A 21,602-nucleotide genomic window follows, 5' to 3' on the forward strand; every position below is an offset into this window, starting at 1 on the left:
ACTCCTTCCATTGCCACCTCCACTCAAAACCCCGTGGGCTTAACACCCTCTAAGTATACCCCGCCCAGGGTGGTCCTGCCCCTGCTCAGCCCTGCACTGACCTGGGACAGGGGCCACACCACCACAGAGTCACCCCAATGGGTCACAAGCTATGTGAAGTCAGGGCTGCAATGCAGAGGACTTCCTGGGAAGCCCACACCAGGCACCAAGAGCCAGGGCTGGTGGGGTTGCAGCTGGCAACGAAGGAGCATGCCCCCCCTACCAAGGCTTTGCCCCCAGTATACACTCCTTTCCACAGCTCTTCATGGGGGACCTGCCATCCCCCTGCACCCCCCCCCTCTGCAGCACCATGCCTGGCTCCATCCTCGCTGTTACTCACACCTCTCACCCACCACAGCTCTTAAACATGAAAGACATATGGAAATGGGTGGCACTAACAGGAGTATTAATTAAAAAACCATCTGTTGAGGCAAGGAAAGTTTTCCCCTCCCACAGCCGCCTTGGGCCAGCACAGAGCTCAGGGCAGTGATTTTGCTCCCTTGGCGGAGCAGGATCCAGCCAGAGGAGAGACTGTGGGGCAGGGCAGCTCGCAGGCTGAGCACGTGGAGGGCACAAGGAGGTATTGTGGAGCCAAGCTCCATAGTGACATCTTAAGTCATCGTGGAGAAAAAGGCACACCGGACCAATCCAGTTTGCTGACTCCCATCCCCATGAGCACAAACAGGGTCTGGGATGCTAAAGTCACTTTCTTCTCAGCTGCTCAAGACTGGGTCAGGACCAAGCTGGTGGCCATACAACAACTAGCAGTTCCTGCTGTGGAGTTATTTTGAGGTGAACAGCTAGCAGGCATGGGACTCCAGTGCCCAGAAAGCAGTCCAGTGCCCATGGGCACATTCAGCATTCATGTGGTCCCCAGCTAGGACCTTCCTATGGTGGCCTTGACCATACCTGTGTCCCCATGGTAGCTCACGTGTTCAGGAGAGCATCAGTGGCAGCGGGAGCCTGTCCTGGCTCTTTTATTTATGTCCAGGACTCTAGGGACAGAGCAGGCAACAGAATCTCTTTGCATGACTGGAAAACCTGTGTGATTTCCTGTAAGCATAGTTTAATTACCCGCGGTGGTACTGTTGGTCCTCCAGCTCCACCAGAAATCCCATCATACATGCTCCAGACCACCTTCTCCTTCCCTGGGGGAATACAAAGTCTGGCTTTTCCATTGCTGCCTCAGAGGGAGCCAGGGCAGCCCCAGGGAGCACAAGGTTGTTCCTGAATGGAGTCAGGAACTGGCATCAACATGAGTGCAACTCTCTGATCATTTCCCCAGTGAGAAGTGAAGGGCCAATGGGGAGAAAAAAGAGTTTAGGGAAGGGAGGCTGTAGGGTGGTTTGTCCCACTGTAACACTTGATTCCTCAGCAATAGGTGGTGCAGCCTTGGCCAGGCTGCTCTGCCCTGCGTGCCCTGCCCATGGCGTGGGGATAGCAGGCGGATCCTGCATTCCAGCCCTGACAGCTGCAGCACGCACACAGGAAAGGTCTATCTCTCAGGTCAGGGACTTGGCCAGGGGGAAATCACAACCTGCAGCACAGACGGTACAGATATTTCTCCAACAGGCACAGGCACACATGCTACCTCCCCGCTAAAAGGGGATATAAGCCTCCTCTAGGAAGTATCTGGGCAAATGGAGGCTGAGACACCAAAGCCCTCAAGCCCAGCTGCAGGAAGCACATGCAGCGCCCCAGCGCCTGCTGCTCACAGAGCATCCCCTGCTGCTGGGGAGCCACAGGATGGGGCCAGGCAGGAAGGGAGAGAGTGAGTCCACATCTCCTCTCAGATGTCAGCCTTGGGATGAACAGGGCTTATGGAAGGAGTGCAGCACTGGAGACACGTGGCAAAGGGAAGCAGACATCCAGGGTGGAAGCCTCCCTTGACATGGGGCCAGTGGCCACAGCCCTGGACCGCCCAGCTCTACCTGGAGGAACCTGTAAGGAGAGCAAGAGCAGCAGATTTTGAGCTGTTTGGCAACCCCCAGCTCTTGGTCACCCCTTCCCACAAAAGAGTGAGCCAGGCCCTTACCAAAGGTGGGCAGCCGCTACTGGTACTCACCGCATGGGACATGGCAGTCGCACTCACAGATGTCACAGCGCAGGAACCAGCGAGCCCAGCCTGAGTGCTTGGTGACACAGGCTGAGATCTTGATGCAGCCATGGTTGAGGAAGGCTCCCAGGTGGGCCTGGGTGCTGCACGACGAGGAGCACCTCCCAGTAATGTCCCGCTCGCTGATCTCGATCCGACCTCGCAGGCAGATCCCTGTAAGAGCAGTGGGCACAAATTGCAGGGTGCCCACCAGCTCTACAGCCCTCCCACAGTGGGCTGAGGGAAAAGAGACATCCAGGATACACCTGAAGCCCTCCTGCCTGCTCCCCACGCAAGCAGGGTGCCACCTCAGGCTCCGCATGACCCCCAGCCATACTCACGGAGGCAGCTGGGCTTGGGAGTCCAGCGGCCGTCGGACTGGCAGGCGCTGGCCGGGTCCCCCAGCAGCAGGAATCCGGGCCGGCAGCTGTACCGCACCACCGAGCCAACCCACCAGTCGTTGCCATACACCACTGAGTTGAAGTCCGCTTCGGGTCGCCCGCAGTTCACTGGGGACAGGGAGGTTCCCGTGGGCAGCATGGGGCTAGCACCCTGCACAGCCTGCTCAGCAGAATGGCAGCCCAAGGGAATGCACCCAGACAAGGTTGTGGGGCCTGGGTGAGGACCAGGGTACGGGGCAGAATCTGTGGGTGCTCCAGGGCTGCGTCCCCTTGTGACCTGGGGACCGGGCTGCTGGAGGGACTGCACACACGTGGCACAAAACCAGCCATCCCCAAGCTGGCTGTGCAAGCCCTGCAGCCAACCCCAGGGCTGCCCCAGTCCCCCCTCTGGCTGTACCTCTGCAGAAGGACTTGTAGCCCAGCCAGCAGCAGCTGCCATTCCCACACTGGCTCCTCTTCAGCTCCTTGTGCTTCCCCTTGCAGCCCCCCAAGCAGATGGGTGCTGTGCCAGACCAGTAAGTATCCAGGTCTCCTGGTGCCGCAGGGAGCAAGGCAGAGCAGGGCTGGCCTGAGTCAGGGGGCCCAGGACCACCCTTCCCAGCAGCTCCCCAGCCCCGAAACACCCACAGGGAGGTGGTACCAGCCCAATGACGGCTCATCTCAGCCTCCTCCCTCACCCCTGCTGTGATAAGGACAGTGCCCATTAACAGCCCCCAGCTCTCCTGCAAGCCAGCCCCTCCCTGTGCCAAGCCTTGGTGCAGGGATATGATAAAGGTCTTTCTCCCTGCTGGGGCAGACCCGTCCAGCCAGATTCCAGCAGCTCTAGGGCACCCTGTAAGCCCCTCTTCCCCCAAACGCACCATTACCTTCTGGGTCCTCACAGGAGATCAGCGTGGCCAGCACAGCGAGGAAGAGGAGGGCCAGTCCCATAGCGCACACTTTGCCCTCCTCCCCTTAGCCCTCAAATCAAAGGCCCCACTCTCTGCTCGGTCAGGAGAAAGTGAACTTGGTTTCCATACACACAGGACAGGGGATGCTTTAGGACATGGGCGAAGGGAGGAGACATTCCCTTTAATCCAATCCTCTGCCCATCAGATAATCTCTGGCAGATTACCCTCCCCGGACCCCGTGTTTAAAGGGACAACTCCTCCCAGCCACCACAGCCTCTCCTGCAGTCCCAACACCCAGCACTCATGTAGGGCAGGAGTGCGGCAGCCCAAGATAACGCAAGCACAGCACGGCTTTGGCAGCAGAGCCCGGGGGCCTGTGAGTTGGAAAGAGGGCCAAGCTGGAGGTGCTGCGAAGGCAAACCTGGCAGGAGGCTGTTCTCTCGAAGATGTCCTTGGCCCAGCTCTGCCAAGTACCAGGGAGCAAGGACCAGGCAGGCACGGGGAAGGCTGGGCAAGGCTCGGCTACATTGCATGCTGACAGCCCAGGGATGTTCCCTGCAGAGCCAGCAGCATCCTCCTGCAGTGCCCACTGCCAGGGCTGCGGGGACAACCAGCTGCCTCCCACCCTGCCTCACCCCATCCCAAGGGCACAGCCACAAATCACACCCCCAGTGTTTGTAATTAGAAAGTGAGCAGATGGCCAAGGGTTTAGCATAAAGTGATTTCCCCCATTAACCTGGAATTCCAACAGCTTTTGCTGAACTGCTTGAGAAAGGAAGTGAGGGGGAAAAGTCAGCGCCCAACGCAGGAGATCAGCAGGGTGCCTCCCTGCCTCCATCTGGGCACATCACCTCCGTGCACAAGGCAGCGAGCGCCTGAGTGTCACTCCAGGGACACCAGCTTCACACTGTTCTCATCCAAATCACTCGACGAAGGGCAAGCTGGCTCTGCTCACAAGGCCAGGCTACTCTCTATATTAAAAAAAAAATGACATTGCAAGCAGCTGGCATTCACGTCCTGAAGGAAGCGGCAAAAATCAAACCCACATCAGGGCAGCAGGGAACAAGAGTGCTAGAGCTAAACCTGGCCTTCCAGTGCCACCTCTGGGACGTGGAACACCACGCTCTCCAAAGCAGTAACCTGCTACACCAAGCAGCTGCCCATAGGGTATGTCAAGAGATCCTGGCAGCTCTTCAGTGCCCACTCCCCATGATGCAGCCCCGGGCAACTTGGTATTATCCTCTCACCACAGCAGCTGGCCGGGATGGGGCTTAAACAGACACCAAACACTGGTTGACCTGGAAGTCTGACTTTTATTTGTCTTGCCAAAGTACACTTTGCCCAACTAGGAACCCAAGCCCCAATGTGGGGAGGAAACCCAGGGAAGGACAAAAGCAGTAAGATGCTCCCAGTCCCCCAGTGCTGCAGGGTAGCGGTGGCCTGTAAAGGACAGCACCTCCAGCCCTCTCCTCCCAGAGATCAGTGGCGCAAACACCAACAGCCACCAGCTGAACAACCCAGGAAAGATGATGTGCAGGGAGGTGCTGATGAAGGCAGAAGTAGAGCGTGTCGTCCCTTGGAGAGCAAAGTTAAGGATGGGGGAGAGCAGGCCTGCTCAGGGCCATGCATCTCTCCAGGGAAAAGGCTTTAGCTGCTGGGTCTGCTCAGCACCTCAGCCTGCCTGGGCAGGTCCCAGCTGAGGACCTGGCTCAGCAGGGGCTGACAACTTCGCTGCACAGCAGCAGGGACCACATCACCAGTGAGTGACCAAGAGAGGAAGGCCTGTGCCAGGCCAAGGCCAAACCTCCTGGAAGGGTGGGAGGCTTGCTAGTCCCTAATCCCCAAAGGGAGGAGACAGACAGCTCTTTACATCTCAGATCACTTGACCCACAACTGAGGGAGTCCTTCCCTTCTCGCCATGCTGACCAGAACCAGCAGCCACTGAGGCTAGGGCAGCAGAGGGGAAGCTAGCCAGCTGCAGGCAGGTGAAGACAAGCCAGCCCTCTCCCCCAATCACTTCCCAGCCTTCCCCACCGCTACATCCCACGGAGGCCCAAGTTTTCTACATGCAGAGAGTCAGGTGAGCAGCTCACACAATCTGGATGCCCAGCTCCTCAGCCGTCTTCTGCAGACGGTCCATGACATTCTCCTCCTGCTCTGTAGTCAGCCCACTGGGTGCTGCCACCTGGTCCTCTAAAGATGTGCTAGCCATGACATAATACACAGTCTCACTCTCCCCATGCTCATTAGTCCGGTTCACCACACGGATGATGGGGTTGGCTGGGGTGCTGGGTTCTTGCTCTGATGACAGTGCTGCTCCTGGGATGGCACTCGGCTGTGCTGGCTCAGGGTTGTCCGCAGAGCAAGCTGCTGGGCGCAGCAGGGCCCCTTGCAGCTCAGCAATACTGTTCTCCACCAGGGGAGCCTCTTCCGGCGCTTCCAGAATGATGCCCTGCAAGTTGCCCTCTCCCTCAGACAGCACCACGCACTCTGTTGAGCCACCTAGTGCCTCTCCCCGCTTCTCTCTGTCCTTCAGTAGCTGCTCTGTCAGCTCCACACTCTCATAACGCACCAGCTGCAGCCTCATGTAGCCATCCTCATGTTCCTTGTACCTGAGCAGAGAGAGGCAGAGTTGATGGAGCCAGTCACACTGCAGCCCCTTCCCAAGAGACAGGTAATAGTCTGAAGCAGCAGCTAAGGAAGCAGCACTATATTCTGAGTTCCAATGCCCAGATGATACCGGGCAAATAAGATAAAAATCCTTCAGCCCTACCCCTAAAAACACATTCTGTGGTGGTTTCTGAGCTTTCTCCAAGGCCTCTATCACCTCCAAAGACCACCTCCTTCCACCACTCTGTTTCACTGGGTGCATTTGATGTCCGTGCTCTTCCCAACCCAGCTTTTAGGCCCTGGAAACACTTTGCAGTTTCCTAGGGAGCATGCAGAGGTATCTGTAAAGAGACTGAACTGCAGCAGCTCTCTCTACAGTGAGACACCTGGACCTTGCCCCAGGCAAGCTCAGAAGCCTCCCACCACATGCAGTGACGATGGTGCCACTGCTGCCCTGATCTCTGACACACTGTTGGAGCTGCCACCCAGCACTGCACTGTCACTGTGCCAGACCCCACCAAAAGCTTTCTGTGCAGCACCTCTCAGCCGCTGGGAAATGGGTCTTGAGTGCGTTACAGGCAAAAGTCAGAGCCAAAGCACTGCCGGGTCTCTGCTGCAGCAAGATGCAGCTCCAGCTGTCTCTTGCACTAGAGAGGAGGTAGTAAAGAGATAAGGAGAAGCAGTACCTGAAGCGAGGATGCCCCGAGGGCCATTTGAATTGGTGTTTCTTCCTGAGGTGGACAGTGAGGTTGTTTCCACGTGTGAAGCACTTGTCACAGACATGGCACTTGTACCGGGGCTCTGAGTCACCCTGAAGGGCAGAGAGAGGGATGTGAATACTCCATGAGCCTGATCAGAGCGCCTGGCACCCACGCACATGCACGAAAGGAAGAATCAGGTGCTCTGAGAAGACTGCCATGCTGTATCATTGCAGCAGTAAGACAGGAATGCAATCTGACCTCACATTCCTACAGCCCTCCTCAGTCTTGGGCACTTCACACTACTTTAGCTTTCTTCCTCGTGCTTCTGTACAGCACGTTGCACTTAGTGGTTCTCAGCCTCATTGGGAGAGAGTAGAAAGCAGAATAGCCCTCTGCTCCCTTCCCACCTCATGGACTTTGCGGTGGTGCAGCTTGATGGAGCAGAGGGAACGTGCAGTGAATCTGCAAGCCTCAAACTCGCAGCGATAGGCTGGCTCTTTGCTGTGCGTGTCCAGATGTTTCCTCAAGTCAATGAGATTCTTGCAGCTAAAAGGAAAATATAAGGAAAAATGCTGAATACTGTGCAGCACACACACACACGCCTCTGTCTGCTCCTCCATCACCAGTCTGGGAAGACAGAAAGCCCTGGTCCTTACCTGTAATCACAGTAGTCACACTTGAATGGCCTCTCCTCGCTGTGCCGGAAACGAATGTGATTGCGCAGGGAGGAGGGTAGTGGGCAGGTCATGTCACACAGAGGGCACTTGTAATGGTTCACTGTGCAAAAGAACAGGTGGAAAACATCACCACAAAGCAGGAGACAGCACACGCTCTTCACAGCCTCACTTGGGAGAACAGGCCTTTACTCACCATGGTTCCTCATATGGTCACGGAGCAGCCTCTCTGTGGCAAACCTCTTGGAGCAGTGAGAACACTGAAACCTCTGTTCTGCATCATCAGGGCCAGGGAGAAAGGGGAGAGGGTGGTGAGAAAATAGATCAAAGCAGAGAGAACAGCACAAAGAGCAGCAAACACCGACTAGAAAGTCAAACAAAAATCACTTGCAAAGACCAATCTGCCTCCCCTTCACACTGCCTCTCTGTGCCGCCAGTGCAGGAAGCGTGGAGCAACCATCACACACGCACAGTCCGTGCCAGCGCAGCACAAGGGAACTCAACAAGCAAATCTGAGTGCTGCTGCAGCTGCCCAGCTGCTCTCTTTGACCTCAGCCCCGCGTCCCTACAGGAGGAACAGCTCTGGCTGCAGCAGTATGAACCCTGTGCAGACTTGTCAGCCTCCAACCCTGCTGCCTCTGCAAGAGGACACTCCTCAGAGATTCATCAGCGTCTGAGTTCCCAGCCATCAGAGCAGCTGGGCCATTTCCAAGAACACCCAGGACAGAGGACTGCTCACAACCCACTACTCCCCTGCCTGCAGGAGCTTACGGTCCAGAGCAGTCTGACGACGGATGTGGTCGAAGAACTTGGTGTTGTTGGCGAACATCCCCCCACAGGTTGGACAGGCCACCACCTTCTCCTGCGTGTGGCTGCGCAAGTGCTCCCGCAGTTTGCAGCGCCCCTTGAAGGTGCAATCGCAGTCTAAAGGGAAACAACAGAACGCCATTAAGAACCTTCACGCATGGGCCACGATCCACAACCTGACTGAATACAGGCTTCTTCTGTTTTGACCAGCAAGGATCAACTCCCAGCTCCAGAAAGCCCACAGAGCAGGGTTACAGCAGGATGAGATCACTAGTGTACAACCGGTACGGGCTCCCCTCACTGCAAGCAGCTAAGGTAATTCACAAATACAGAAGAGAGAAACTATTCAAAATATTAAACTGGAGCATTTTCTTCTAGGTACTAATTAAATATAAATGAAAAGTTCAATATTAAGCACTCAGCTGGATCCCCTGAAGGAAATTCTACAGGAATATTTCACTGTTGGGACCATACAGACATATTTTTGAAGCTCAAGAAGCTCTCTGAAACCCTGCCAAGGACTGCAGAGTTCTACCATACAACTTTTGCAGGTGGCCTTGCATGCACCCACTAACCTTTCCAGCCACAGAGGACCACGTGGTTCTCCTTCCCTCCTGCCTTGTACTCTGAACAGAAGCTGTGATCCTCCACGTGTCGATAGAACCACTCAGGATTATCAAATGATCTCTGTTGGGGAGCAGAGACAGAACAGGGTGAAAAGATCAGCACGAGCTGGCATCAGCCAGAGCACATCAGATGCCTTCACACAGGTACAAACACAGCAACAGGCAGGCACGCAGGTGAGCCGTTCTCACCTCGCAGTACTCCCACAGACACAGAAAGTTTTCCTGGATCTCGGGAATGATATTGCGGCTCTGGAAGTCCAGCTGGCAATGGCTCACATCTGACTGGCTCTGCAGGGCCCGCAGCCCCCACTGCTTCAGCTTGGTGTGGTAGCAGTGGAAATACACATGGCGAACGAGGTCAGCCGAGCTCTCCAGGGAACAGAAACCACATTCCTGCCACAAGCACGTGTATTCCTCTGCAACACAAACAGGAGACACGCAGGCCATAATGGTCTGATGGACACTCTCCAAAGCTCAGGTTCCTGCAGACAGAGAAGCATCATGGCTTTTTCCACCCCCCACCCCCAGGAGATTCCAGTCGTGCAGCAGCTCAGGGAGAAGCGGGTTCTCTCACAATTAAATATCCCGGAGGGCTCCTGAGCCGCAGCAGTCGAGGCTGCTCCTTACCGAGAGGGTCCATCTCGTCCTCCTGCTTGGCGGGAAGGTGCTGCTGCAGGTGCTGGGACACATGCTCGCAGAACTCCTCCATCTTCGAGGCCACGTAGGTGCACACATCCCACTCGCACTGCAGCACCAAGGCCTCCTTGCCGCCGGCCTTGGCGGGCGCCATGGCCGGGCTGCCGGCCCCGAAGGGCGGGTCGGAGGGGCCGCGGGCTCCCCGCACCGCCGCAGTCCCCCACTGCCCGGATCCGGCCCGGGCCCAGCGGCAGCGAACCGGCGTGCGGGGCAGCGAACCGGCGTGCGGGGCGGCGGGAGCCGCGGGCAGAGCCGCCCACGGGAGGCCGCCCCACGCACCCGCCCCGCAGGGGGGCGCCGGAACCCAACGGACCGCGCCCGCTCGTCCAATAGCGGCCGCGGCCGCCGAAGCGCCGACCAATCGCCGCGCAGGAGCCGGCTGCGCGCGTGCAGCGGCCGAGCGGGGCCGCCGGGAAGCGGCGCCGGCTCGCGGAGGTTCCCACGCTGCTCGGGGCCGGCCCGCGGCGTCGAGTCGCGCTTGGTTTGGGGACACGCGTATCCCAGGAGCCCAGACCGCTTTTGGTATTTATAGGAGGGGGCATGGGACCTGGCTTCGCGGTGCCGGAGCTCAAAGCCCAGCACAGGCTTTGCTACTGCCACGTATGTCAATTTCTGGTGCCTCCAGAACAGCTTCTCACTTAAACAAGAGCCCTTGCAGCCAAATCCACGCAATTGGGCATCCTGGACAAGCACAGAACAAAAAGTCTGTCGGTATTGTGGTTCCTTCTGTGAGATAATGCAACATGTTCTCTTTACTCAGCAATGAGAAGACAAATTGAAATGACAGCTTGGAATAAACAAATATATATTTACTATTATGGCTGCTGTTCCAGGCTTTTGTAACACAAAATGGAGAAACGATTCTCATAAAGTTTGCTTCGGCACAGATAAATGCCATTTTAAAACCAAATGGGACTGTATGAAATGTGCCACAAAGTGTGCCTTGCCAGTACACCATTATTACTATAACTCCTGTCATACACACTGGCTCCCCCCTCTGATGTGAATGGAAAGTACACACCCAAATTCACTAAACTATATAGAAAATCTGGGTCTGATGCTTTTTCAAATGAAAATGTAAGGTAAGAGATAGATCTTATCTAAAAGAAGACTGAGTTTTTATCTCATCTCTGTTTACTTGTTTTCTGCAGGATCCATTGTTGTCAATGTGATTATTTTGTAGTCAGTACAGAAAACACCTGGACTGGCTAGAGAGCGCCAAGCTATTAGCTTGAATAAGGCTGGGATTTAACTGGTATATTCTAACAAAAGTATTGTACATAAATATCCAGCACAGGAGACAAAACCATCCGGGAAGCCTGCCAGGAGACAGGTGGCAAACTGAGCCTATTGCTGACAGAGCACAGACTGCCCTCTTCTGTTGTGACTTTACACCTGCCCACGCTTCACCGACCCGCCCAGTGCTTCCTGCCCATTCTATTACCTGTTAGCCAAATCCGAGACACCTGTGGGTACTAGGAAGGGGGTGGCCAGGAATGGACAAGCCAAAATAGGACTTGTCTTATATGAGGGCACATATACACAGTGAAAGACTGTATACAAGAGCACAAGTCATCCATGAGTTTGATCGTGCAGTGTCCTCTTGGTCCTGAGCTCTGTGTCTGAGCAGGCAGAATACTGGAGTCATTCTGCAAGTTAAGAATATTGGGAATTATTCAGGATGTGATTTCAGCTCTGCCTTCCCCACTTGCCTCAATGGCCTGAGCAGATGCAGCTTTTGCCAGCTGCTGCTCTTTGTATTTTATTTTTCTTCTGAAGGAAATGAGTATTTACACTTTAAAAACCCCAATAGCCTTCCCCAGAAAGGCAGTTCACATGACAGGCCAAATTAATCTCTGGGCCGGTGCTGGGGAAAGCAAACAGAATTACAAAGAGAGATGGGTCTTACCTAATAAACCCACAAGCTGGCAGCAGACTCCACAAGAGGAGAAATATTTAATTATGAGAAACATATTGGCGCCGGTCTTGTCCTGCTCACCTAAGATGAGCACAGCAATGCTCCACGCCAGCCTGCTCTGCTTGTACACAGAACGCTGCAGAGATCAGCTGCCTCACCGTGGCCTGTCCTTACCATATTGATAGGTTGTGCAAATGTGCGTATGTTTCACAAGCAGAGTATAAACAGTGCTTAAAGATGAATTTAAAGGCTTAACTCTGCTTCTTGGTTCAGATATTGCAGGAACAGACTTGCTACAATTTGGAGGCTGGTAACAGAAGAATGGCTATAGCAAACCTGGCCAAAGTTCCCTTTAATCTGGGTCCAGCAGGAGCGTAAGAACGGGTCCTCTCCTGGCACCTCACTGGAGACTAACCCCAGACCTTCAGAAAGGGGACACGTCACTTGATAGCAGAGACCCAAACCCTGGATTTCTGCCCCCCCAGGAGCACGTGGGTTTGCTAAAGGATGCTCCTGCCGGTCCCATGAGCGTGCTGTCCCTGGCTGAGCATTACTCGTGTCCCCACAGGTGCCTCCTGGTTTCACAGTGTCCAAAGATCCAGTTTTAACTGTGTAATGCACAAGCTAGCCTGTGGGGTCCCAGAGAGATGGTGCTACCCTCCCAGGTAACATCTGCTGTGTGCATCTTCAACAGCACATGGGTATCATCTCACACCTACACAAGAGGATACTCTTGTCTCAAAACTTGTTTTTCTAACTAGGTTCCTCACCTGTAAGGAGATGGCTTGTCACTGCAACACTTACCAGCCTTTCACGTTAACCAAAGATTTTTCTGTTGGTAAACCTCAACCTCAGCTCAGTTTTCATCCATGAAATGTCAGCACAGACAGGAAAGAGGCTCTTGGGAATGGTCCGTACTGACCATGCAAATTGGAGTGGAACACACATCAAAAGATTTGCATTTAATCAAATTCCAAACAGGTATCGTGGAGACATCACTAAATTCATAGAAAACACATTTCCATCAGGCTCAGCTGGAATTTCCAGTGCAGTATGAGCTCTGACTTCACTCTGCTCAGGGAACTCATGACGGATGGTCCTTCTCCAAAGTCCTGCAGAATCTGAGAACTGGGACTCGTCAGCAGTGACGACAATGGAAACGGGTGAGTCTCAGCACCTTGACTTTTCACAACTGTAAAGATGCATCTTCATGGAAATACCAGGGCGAGAACATACTGTGCCGTCCTTAGGCTCAGATTAAAAAAAAAGCAGAAGAAATAATTGTCTAAAATCAATGTGGCATCTTTAATGTCCCAAGAATTTAATAATACCTATTAGCATGTTCAGCCTTCTCCAGACTGAAACGATATTCCTTCATAATGCAATATTTTTCCAAAAGGCAGTTAGATCAAAGTGGTGTGAAATATTATTCTGTTTGCTTTAATTTGCTTGAGCTCAGGCCTAAATTAGCATTCCCTTCCCGATGCTGCCAATAGCAGAATTATCTGGAGTTTTAATACCTCAGCATCAGATCCTGCTGAATAACTCAATGAAAGCAACAGGTTTAGTTATATGAGGCTGGACTGCTAAGTTAGAAACAGGGTTAGAGGACAGAGGCACCCCGGGTACCCATGCTTCCAGCTGCACTCTGTAGAACAGCCCTGAAAAGGGACTATAGGAGGCAGATTTCTTTGTTGCAATTGCTATAGGTCAATAACAAACATTTGGGGTAACCCCAAGCCAGCACTGAGATTCTGTGCTATTTAAACTCTCTACTCTTCCCTTTCTAATCTCTTCATGTGTATGTACACCTGGGGACACAAGACCACATGAACGAGTGATAAATTGAGCCAAATGACACATCCCAAAAAGCAGAAGGGCAAAACAATAGATCACAGATTTAGAGATCAAGCACATCAGCTGTGGAATGGCTGTTTGTTTTCTCTTGGCAGAATATGGCTGCATGTTTTCCAAGGGATTAGCTTCAAAGTTAAGTTATTCTCTGGAAGGTTTCAATGAAAGCCCATATGGACACTCCTCTCCAGCTGCACAGGTGCAGGTTCTCTGTTCAGGCACAGTCAGGAGAAAACAGGTGTGCTTGGTATTGTACCTTGTACTTCTCTGCCCTCGTTTGTGCCAAAACGTCTGGACACAAGGCAGATCTCGTAAAGCTTTATCCAGGCAGAGGAAAAAACAGATGTCTCACACCAAAAATCACACAGACCCTATGGACAGGTTGTGCTGTGTTCCAGGCAGGTCAAGCAAATGCAGCCAGGCCTGCCATCAGCCTCTTGTTGACATGGCTAAGACACTGTACCACTCCTTGTGCCTTCCCCCATAACCCTGATGAAACAACAGAGTTCTCAAGTACCTCCCTGTATTTGCTGTGGATACAAAGCAGGCTGAGCAGTCAGCTCCTTTTCCTTTCCCGAGATCCGCACTGCAATGCACGTCACCTTTCAGAGGTGCCACACGAACCATTGGGTGTATTTCCACCTTTGCTGCACTGAAACCAAAGCTCACAGAGCGATGTGCTGAAAGCCAGCAGCTCCAGAACGGCAAGGAGAGGCTAAACCACAGCATCCCTGCTGAAAGCAATGGGGATTGTATGGTTAAACCAAATTTTGCTGGCCCAAAGGGGAATTGTAGGATCCTCCAGAGCTCTCTTGGAAAAACAAAAGCCAGAAACCATCAGCCAGCCATATCTGGCACAGAGGGAGCTGCACAGAAGCCACATGGCACCTCAGTCTTTGTTCTACACAGATGAGCAGCTTTCACTGTTGGGCTCCTAAGGGATGATTCTGTATTCATAATAGCAGTCTTATGTGCCTCCTTCCTAACTTGGTGTACAAAGGCCATGAGTTTGCTTTTTGTGTGACAACCTCCTCCAGCTGCTCTGTGCTGTCATTGAACTCCTCTAACGTTCATTTCATTCCCTCAGTCCCTACAAATTTTAGCAAACGGGTGTACCAAGGAGTGCGAGTGAAACACACGGTCAAGGATCTTCTTGCTGAGAAACGATCCAGGGAGAGCAGTGGCTCCCGCTTCAGTGTAAGTCACTTCCCCCCACCCCCACTTTTCCTTTTTAAGCAGAAAAGTCATGTCATGTAATCCTCCAATTTAAAGAGCATTTATGTTGAGTTCAGGGCACTGATGCTACATTTCTCATTCCTTTCACATCCTGCAGATGACACATTTCCAAGTCAACTTCCTTTTTCACTAGATACACTCGAACAACTCAGTGCCACAAAAATAGATGCTGTTCCATGAATGTTGTGCTCTTTCCAGCTCCTTTCTGGCATAGTAGAGTGCCAGGGGAGATGCGGTGATGTTATGGTCTGGAAAGAGGCCAAACACCAGTTTGTAAGAGATGATGACTTTTTAAAGTGGTTCTATAGCAACAGGAAACTTAAGTTGAATTATAGTATGCTACATTGTTTTTTCTCAATTATTAGGCAGAAAAGCAAAACTGTGTCCAGAAAGGAAAGAGCGAAGAGCAGAGATCTGAATTACTGGCAGCAGAAGGCACATGTTAGGAGTTTTGATGCTCTTTTCCTCACAAGCCGTTTGCCTTTAGCAGAACAAAGAGACCTCAAAGGGATTTACAAGTATTTTTCTCACTGTTTCTGTCATGCATGTTAACTCTGCGTAACAAAACAGGCAGCAGAATAGCATGGGCACCACCAAACAAAGCAAGACCTAACCATAGACCTCTCCAGGGCCTCCAGCTAATGCAGAGAGGCAGAGGACACCCTGAGCCATGGGCAGTGGCTGGGAAACACGTGCTCTCACCGGACAGGCATGTGGAAAACTGCTTGGGCAGCTGCAGGAAGCAACTGCTGTGTTGGCACTCACTGAGAAGACACATCCTCGATGATGATGACTATCACGCTCTACCTGCTTCAACGGCAGCAGCTTCAATGGCTTCCTAGGAACTGTGAAAGGCTTGCTGCTTGCTTTATTGCCCTTTGGTTTGTATTCCGAAGCCTAGCAGTTGTGTGTCTATCTAATCAAAGTCAGCCCTGTTGCTAATTCCCTATGAAAGATAAAAACTATTGTGCAGCGCAAACATCCGCATCATGAAAAGAAGAGCTATAAGCACAGCTCTGTTTATCTGGCATAATATAATCCAGAATCAAAGCAAACAGCAGATAACTGAACACTGCTTTGTATATTTATGATGCAGTGTAATTTAGCTGCATTTTTTGTTTGAACGTTATATTTGCTCCAAAATCAGTTAAGCCTTTGTTGTGCAAGGGGAGGTCTATGGAGGAGGATTGTGCTGCTATGGAAAGGTCATTGCCCATCAGAGCTGAGCTGCTGGGCTGTTTAATGAGGCAGCAGAAGAGCAAAAATGTCATGATAGCCAGACCGGTACATATTAAATAGTAGTAAACCAGTGCATACCATGATGAAAAACCACAGGGCTCAGGATTCTGAGTTCCCACCAACTGTGGGGCAGAAAGACTTGGTCCTGGGCTTAGTGAGGGTCTGACATTATCTCCTCTGGCTTATCCACCATGTAGGTATGAACCAGCAGTTCCTGTCTGCGTGATAAAAGGATTATCTTGTTTTCTCAGGTGAGAAAACGGATAGATACACAGATGAATCACTATGCCCAGCAGCACTCAGAGCCAGGGACAGATCATTCAGCAAACCAGTGAGGTGCCCTGCCCAGATTAAGCTTTGTTTTTATTATTACTTTTTATTATTTCAGCTACTGTGCTACAGATTGCGCCAGAGAGGAGATACACTGAAGCCAAAGTCCGATTAAAGCCCATCACACATTCCCTTTGCAGGACCACGTCATTATTTTGACCTGGATCCTTACATTTATTCCCCCAAGGCAACCTTGTAAGCTGAACGATGCTCCTGGGTTATCAAGGCAGTGAAGCAACACATCTCTCTGGAGTAGCCCCAGTATCTCTGCCCAGTCATGTGTGAGGCAGGCAGAGACCAAGCTTATCAACAGCTGAATACGCTGTGGGCTCAAGTGATGCTAAACAGACACAGAAGAAGATCCAGAGCACTGAAAGGAAGTAATGCAGGGAGGAAATTAACTAATGGGCTTAAATTAAGCTGAGCAATTCATCACCTGATAAGGAGCCTGAAGCAGGAGAAGATAATACTAAAGTGACGAGGATGCTGAGAGAGGGGTGTCTGCTGAGACCAGATTTGCATGTGGAGGATTCGGCTTTGCAGGGCAGGATGCATTACCAGCGATGATCCCCACTGACTGAGGTCTGCAGCCAAAAATGGCCCAGATAGAGATGAGTGGAGGCCCCAGCCCTGACCGTGCAATGTGAACACTCTGCCTGCAAAACCAAGGGCTCCTTCCTGACACCTCCTACAACTCCCGAACCTGTGTGACTTGTGTGGGCTCAGAGCTCATTTTCATGACGGAGCAGGGAGCAGCTGCAAACCTCCCTCGGCAGTAAAAGGAAGTCCTAGTATTGGCAAATTTAATTCAAATCTAAACCTCTAAATTTGGTTGCTTGCTATGGTAGGAACCTCCTGTTTGCACTATGCAAACTGGAAGTAGCATGCCACCGTCACTGGCCAGGGTGACAGCACAGCTGAGGTAAATGCAGGACTGTATTTCTGCTTTTATGGGTCTGCAGATAGAACTCAATGAAACTCCACGTACAAGCTTTGTTCCAGAGGAACAGATGCCTTTGCCACAGTGATTCATAAAGAATTAGCCACCATGGGTCACTCAGAGCTAATTCTCCCTTGCCTAGGGACTAGGAGGAGATTATTGTCATCAGTATCGCTATAGCACCAAAACAGGAGCTAGAAACAACATAAGGCAGCTTTGTGGCTGGAGAGCTGGGCTACAACACAGGAACACAGATTCTGACTGTTTTGACCAGCCAAGGACTTAGATACCACGTTTTTGAGATCTGTCTCATGCCAACACCAAAATGACTGTTCAGCATTATGCCTGTATTAGGGAACCCTCCAGTACCTGAGAAAGCAGCCAGTTATCTTGATATTTCTACTGTTATCAGCTCTACACAAGACCTTCAAAATCTCAGTCTACATCTGCTAACATCTCAGAGGCCTCAGGCTTGAAATGTTGTAGTTAAGCTCTTCATATTCGTGGTACCAAGGCTGAAATAGTGCATCCGAATTATGGAAACATCTTCCCAAGCTACAGGCTTAGAGAGCTGCCTTGCTTCGAAAAGACACTTTTGTAACGTCTTTATGTTTTGCAGGGCAGCACCAGCACATCGCAGTCACCATTTGTCCAAATGCCAGGTGAGGTTTTACTCCCCTAATAAATACCTTCAATGCAGGTTGGACAACTGACATTGCTCCTGTCTCTGGCCACCCCTCAGAGAGAGGAAAGTAGTTGAAAGAGCCAAACCAGAAATAGTAATAATAGAAGAAAGGCTCCTGTAGCCTTGTGTGAAATTCCCAAAGAGAGGTAATCAAAGCAGTTCCCCCCTCTTTTGATAGAATTGCCACACAGAACTCTTCCTTTTCCCTCTGCCGCTTCTAGTTGTACCTGAAGATGAAGAAAGAAAGTGTGAAACCAGGAGCTGCCCTGTTTTGTTCCATAAGCTCAGGGAAAGGGGAGTGAGGCTGGAACAGGGGCAGGTGGTTTGGCAGCTGTAACCCCATCCTCCTGCCCAGGAGTTGTAGCAGAGAGCAAGGAAGAAGCAAAGATCAGCAAAGCTAATCTCCATCGCCCGGCCTCATACTTGAAGCTTCCCAAACCACATTTGGTTTGCTGCGGATGGAGGTCATCAGCTGGATCAGGGCAGCCTGAGATGCTGAAAGCACTTGGGCAAACGCACCTGTTCCAAGATGGGATTGACTCATGCCCTGGGCAATGCTAGAGAGAAAAGGACTCTACTTTGCACCTGCAGAGATGCTAATAGCTCTGATGCTCCCCAGGTGCTGCTGTTATGGTTTCCCTCTAGCCAACCCTTTTTTCTGACCACCACAGGCTCACCTACCATGGCGGGTTACTACGGCATCAAGAGATCCTTCACAGCTGAGCTGGATCTTCACAACACAAAGCAGTTTGTCAGCGATGTCTACTCATCCCCTCTAGGGTCCAAGCCCTTCTCTTGTGATTCTTCTGCCCCTCAGGACTACCCGACACTTCTGGACCCATACCTCACCAACCAGTATGGGGATTACCGTGCTGCTCCCCTCACAGCTGGGACCAGCTCCTTCTTCAGCCCTTCTTCTGTGCCCCCTCTCCCGCCACCCTTCCCTAACGACACAGCGCACTTCCTACTAGTGAGTGAGTCTACAGTTCTCAGTCACTCAATACAAGCTTGCCCAATTTAAAGCTGGGGTTAAGTCAAGGGGACTTGTATGGGAAGGATGTGGCTGTTACGGGGGACAACCACAGCAGAGCACACAGCAGATGGGCCCGAGCTGAGGGAGAACTGTTTTTCTCTTTGCTCCCATCCTCCATCTAATTGTCCTCTCTTTCTGTTGGAGATGAGCTCCTAAATTAACCGCCTCTCCTGCTCCCAAAACAGCTACTCCATGTAGTTCCTTAAGTTTCTAGAAACACCCTTTGTTGGCTCCAGGCTATTGCCTATCCCTATCTCTGCCGCTTCCCGGGAGCCAGCTCCATTCACACCCCCAGGACAGAGCTCCTGAGCGCTGCAGGGCTGGCCAGTCCCAATGGGAGCCTATTTCCAGCCTTGACCACTATTTACAGCAGGGATGTTTCCTTTCAACAGTTTTAACACCAAATACAGCTCCAGAGCAACAGAAACTATTGAGTGCACCTAGCTAGGCTCTGGGGATAACTTGGCTCAGTGAAGCCAAGCTAGACATGCTGTTACTTCCAGGACAAGCTTTTGTTCTTAAGGGTCTTTCTTGCCTTCTCTCCGCACTTCCACGCAGAGAGAGCCATGGGAGCAGACCTCACCCGACAGCCTCAGCCAGCCGGACGGTGTGTGCTCAGACCCCCTGCAAGCACTGCCTGCCGGCGCCAGCTGCCTTTCCTCGCAGGAGTCCGGAGGTGTCTCCCCCTACCGCAGCTCGGGCTGGACCCCAGCCGTCCCCGGAGCACAGCCCTGCCCTCTGCGGCCTCTGGAAGATGTCCACTACTCGCCCAGCTATGCTGCCACCTCACCCTACTCCTTCTCACCGTTCATGACTGTGTCAAACGAGGTTATCTCCAGGATGAGCCACCTCTCGCCAGAGCAGTCCTCAGAGATGCTGCCCCTTCATGATAACTCAGCCTGGGCAAAAGAGGATGGAAGTCCCATCTGGGGGACTTATGAAGGACGAAGAACTTATTGACGAGAGATAAGAGCTGGAGGAAAGGAAAAATGGACCATTATTGAAGAAAATTAATTACTTGTATGCTTTTTCCTAGAACTGGTCCTTCAGAGGATGATAACAATATGCAATGCTTTACTCTCTGTTTAGAGATACAGTCACTTGGATTTACCACATTTAGCTTATAGTGATGTCTTCTAGCACCTTATGAAAGTCATTGCTCACAGTCCTGCTGTGCTGCAAGTAAAATACACAGCCTGAAAAATGTCTGCACTCTATGGGCATTTCCCACAAATAAGCATGTCAGGTACTTCTTTTCAGATGCTGAGAGAATAGGTTGTTCTGAACCTTAAGCTACATCTACAAAGCGACATTACCAGAAGAGATTTGGGAAGGCTGGGGAGCAAGGCAGGAGCTGAGGGAAGCCCTCCTTGATAGCACGGAGTCTGTATAATGGTATCTGGCTACCCAGTGGCATAAACCTACATCCCTACCACTGGTGTGCTGTGAACATGGCATTGTCTGGGGCGACAGTTATGACCAGAGTAGCAAAGGCATGGTACGTTTGAGCCTTCTGCACAGAAGGTTACAACCAAATAAAGCTCACCACACTATACCATGGCCTGGCAGACAGTGTTGGCAGGGGCTGTCGGGGCACCATCCTGCCTGCTGATCTGCACATGAGGAAGCCTCACCATCTCTCCCACCTGCAATGCACAAAACACACCCTCCCCAGCTTCCCTCTTGCCCTGAAGAAAACACAGAGCTGTTCCCCCTCTTGCCTGCCCCAAATCAGAACAAGTGATGCGATTCAAAGCCTTGTGTCAGTGGGCACAAGGCAGACTGCTCCCAGCCCCTTGCCGACAGACACCCACCTGGGGCTGTAATTGGGAACAAGGCTGATTTAAGTCCCAGTGCCAGGCCGGTCCCCATGGCCACTAGAGGTAGCTCTGCACACATAAACACACACACAGGCGTCCTGCGCAACCCTCGCAGATGCAGCCGAGTCCCTTGCTGCCTTCATCCCCGGCACAGGGTACCCCCTTTGCCCTGTCTTGTCCCTCAGCCTGGCACCCACAGAAGTTTTTGTTGCAAAAACCTCGCTGGGGAAGAACAGGAGCTTTCCAGGGCCTGAGAGTGTCTAGTGATGAGATGTTTTAAGGTCCTCCTTGACTTTTGTCCTCAAATCCTGGGGCTGATGGGGCATTTGGAGCCTTCTCAACAGCCTAAAGGGATCATAAATTGCACCAGGGTAACAGGATCGGGCCCAGAGCATCACTTTCATGCCATGCTGTGTGCAGGCACCTCTCTGCGGAGGGAAGGTGGATGGGATGCAGTACTGGACCTAGAAACAGGCAGCAATATCAGGCCCCTGTAAGCAACAAGTGAGACAAGTCAGTTCTCTACACAAAACTGTTTATTTAGAGGGGTACCACCTAGTACCAATGCTGGCACGCTCCGCCCTGTAGCCCAGGAGTGCCTCTGCACCTCGGTGTGCACGCACCAACCATACCCTTGCTCAGCCCAACTCAGACAACACCTCCCTGGCTGTTCAGACTCGCTCGAGCAGCAGGTGTGGAGCATCCCAGGCTGGCACCCGCTCAGCCAGAGCTGCTTCTCTGACCACGGGCCAGGGCAACGCAAGGAGCCCCCAGAGAATATCGGGGTGTGTGCAGGTCTCTTTGCCACACACCCAGCCCCTGTGCCCCCAAACCTGAGGCCTGCATGAGCCTGCAGCCTTGTTCCACACCACAGCTGATAACGTCGTTGGGCTGAACTGGTGTCCATAGCTGCTGTTTGACAAAGTGGCGAAACAGTCACCATCAGCTATCTCGGTTATAGCTTCTTCAAGGGCCTTGCATGGATGGGGACACCTGGGTCAGTCTGGC

At 52.2% G+C, this 21,602-nt stretch overlaps 3 protein-coding genes across 4 annotated transcripts; 1 reads left to right on the plus strand and 2 right to left on the minus strand.

Annotated features, from left to right (window-relative positions):
* Positions 1-571: 571 nt before the first annotated feature.
* On the minus strand, positions 572-3,165 carry LOC309448603 (complement receptor type 2-like). 2 transcript variants are annotated; one of them, XR_014185824.1, is made up of 4 exons: positions 2,933-3,165; positions 2,476-2,643; positions 2,105-2,308; positions 572-1,980 (listed from the first exon to the last, which is right to left on the minus strand). XR_014185824.1 is itself a non-coding variant. In XM_082070302.1 (3 exons), exons 1-3 carry the CDS (start codon positions 2,672-2,674, stop codon positions 1,967-1,969), a joined length of 417 nt encoding a protein of 138 aa, XP_081926428.1. In that variant the 5' UTR covers positions 2,675-2,899; the 3' UTR covers positions 572-1,966. The 2 variants fall into 2 exon arrangements, 1 of the variants encoding a protein (XP_081926428.1); XM_082070302.1 differs by lacking the exon at positions 2,933-3,165 and having other exon boundaries at positions 2,476-2,899.
* A 1,559-nt stretch (positions 3,166-4,724) lies between these two features.
* On the minus strand, positions 4,725-9,837 carry HINFP (histone H4 transcription factor). Its single transcript, XM_082070321.1, has 9 exons — positions 9,471-9,837; positions 9,033-9,259; positions 8,793-8,904; positions 8,182-8,334; positions 7,607-7,684; positions 7,393-7,513; positions 7,144-7,282; positions 6,722-6,846; positions 4,725-6,037 (listed from the first exon to the last, which is right to left on the minus strand). Exons 1-9 carry the CDS (start codon positions 9,631-9,633, stop codon positions 5,515-5,517), a joined length of 1,641 nt encoding a protein of 546 aa, XP_081926447.1. The 5' UTR covers positions 9,634-9,837; the 3' UTR covers positions 4,725-5,514.
* Positions 9,838-12,550: 2,713 nt separating this feature from the next.
* On the plus strand, positions 12,551-19,734 carry POU2AF2 (POU class 2 homeobox associating factor 2; the record flags this gene model as incomplete). Its single annotated transcript, XM_082070405.1, has 5 exons — positions 12,551-12,620; positions 14,399-14,508; positions 17,676-17,718; positions 18,413-18,711; positions 19,333-19,734. 5 exons carry the CDS (start codon positions 12,551-12,553, stop codon positions 19,732-19,734), a joined length of 924 nt encoding a protein of 307 aa, XP_081926531.1.
* Between the last annotated feature and the right edge of the window lie 1,868 nt (positions 19,735-21,602).

Source organism: Streptopelia decaocto (genome assembly GCF_964273445.1).
Source record: "Streptopelia decaocto genome assembly, chromosome: 21".
Taxonomy (NCBI): Eukaryota; Metazoa; Chordata; class Aves; order Columbiformes; family Columbidae; genus Streptopelia; species Streptopelia decaocto.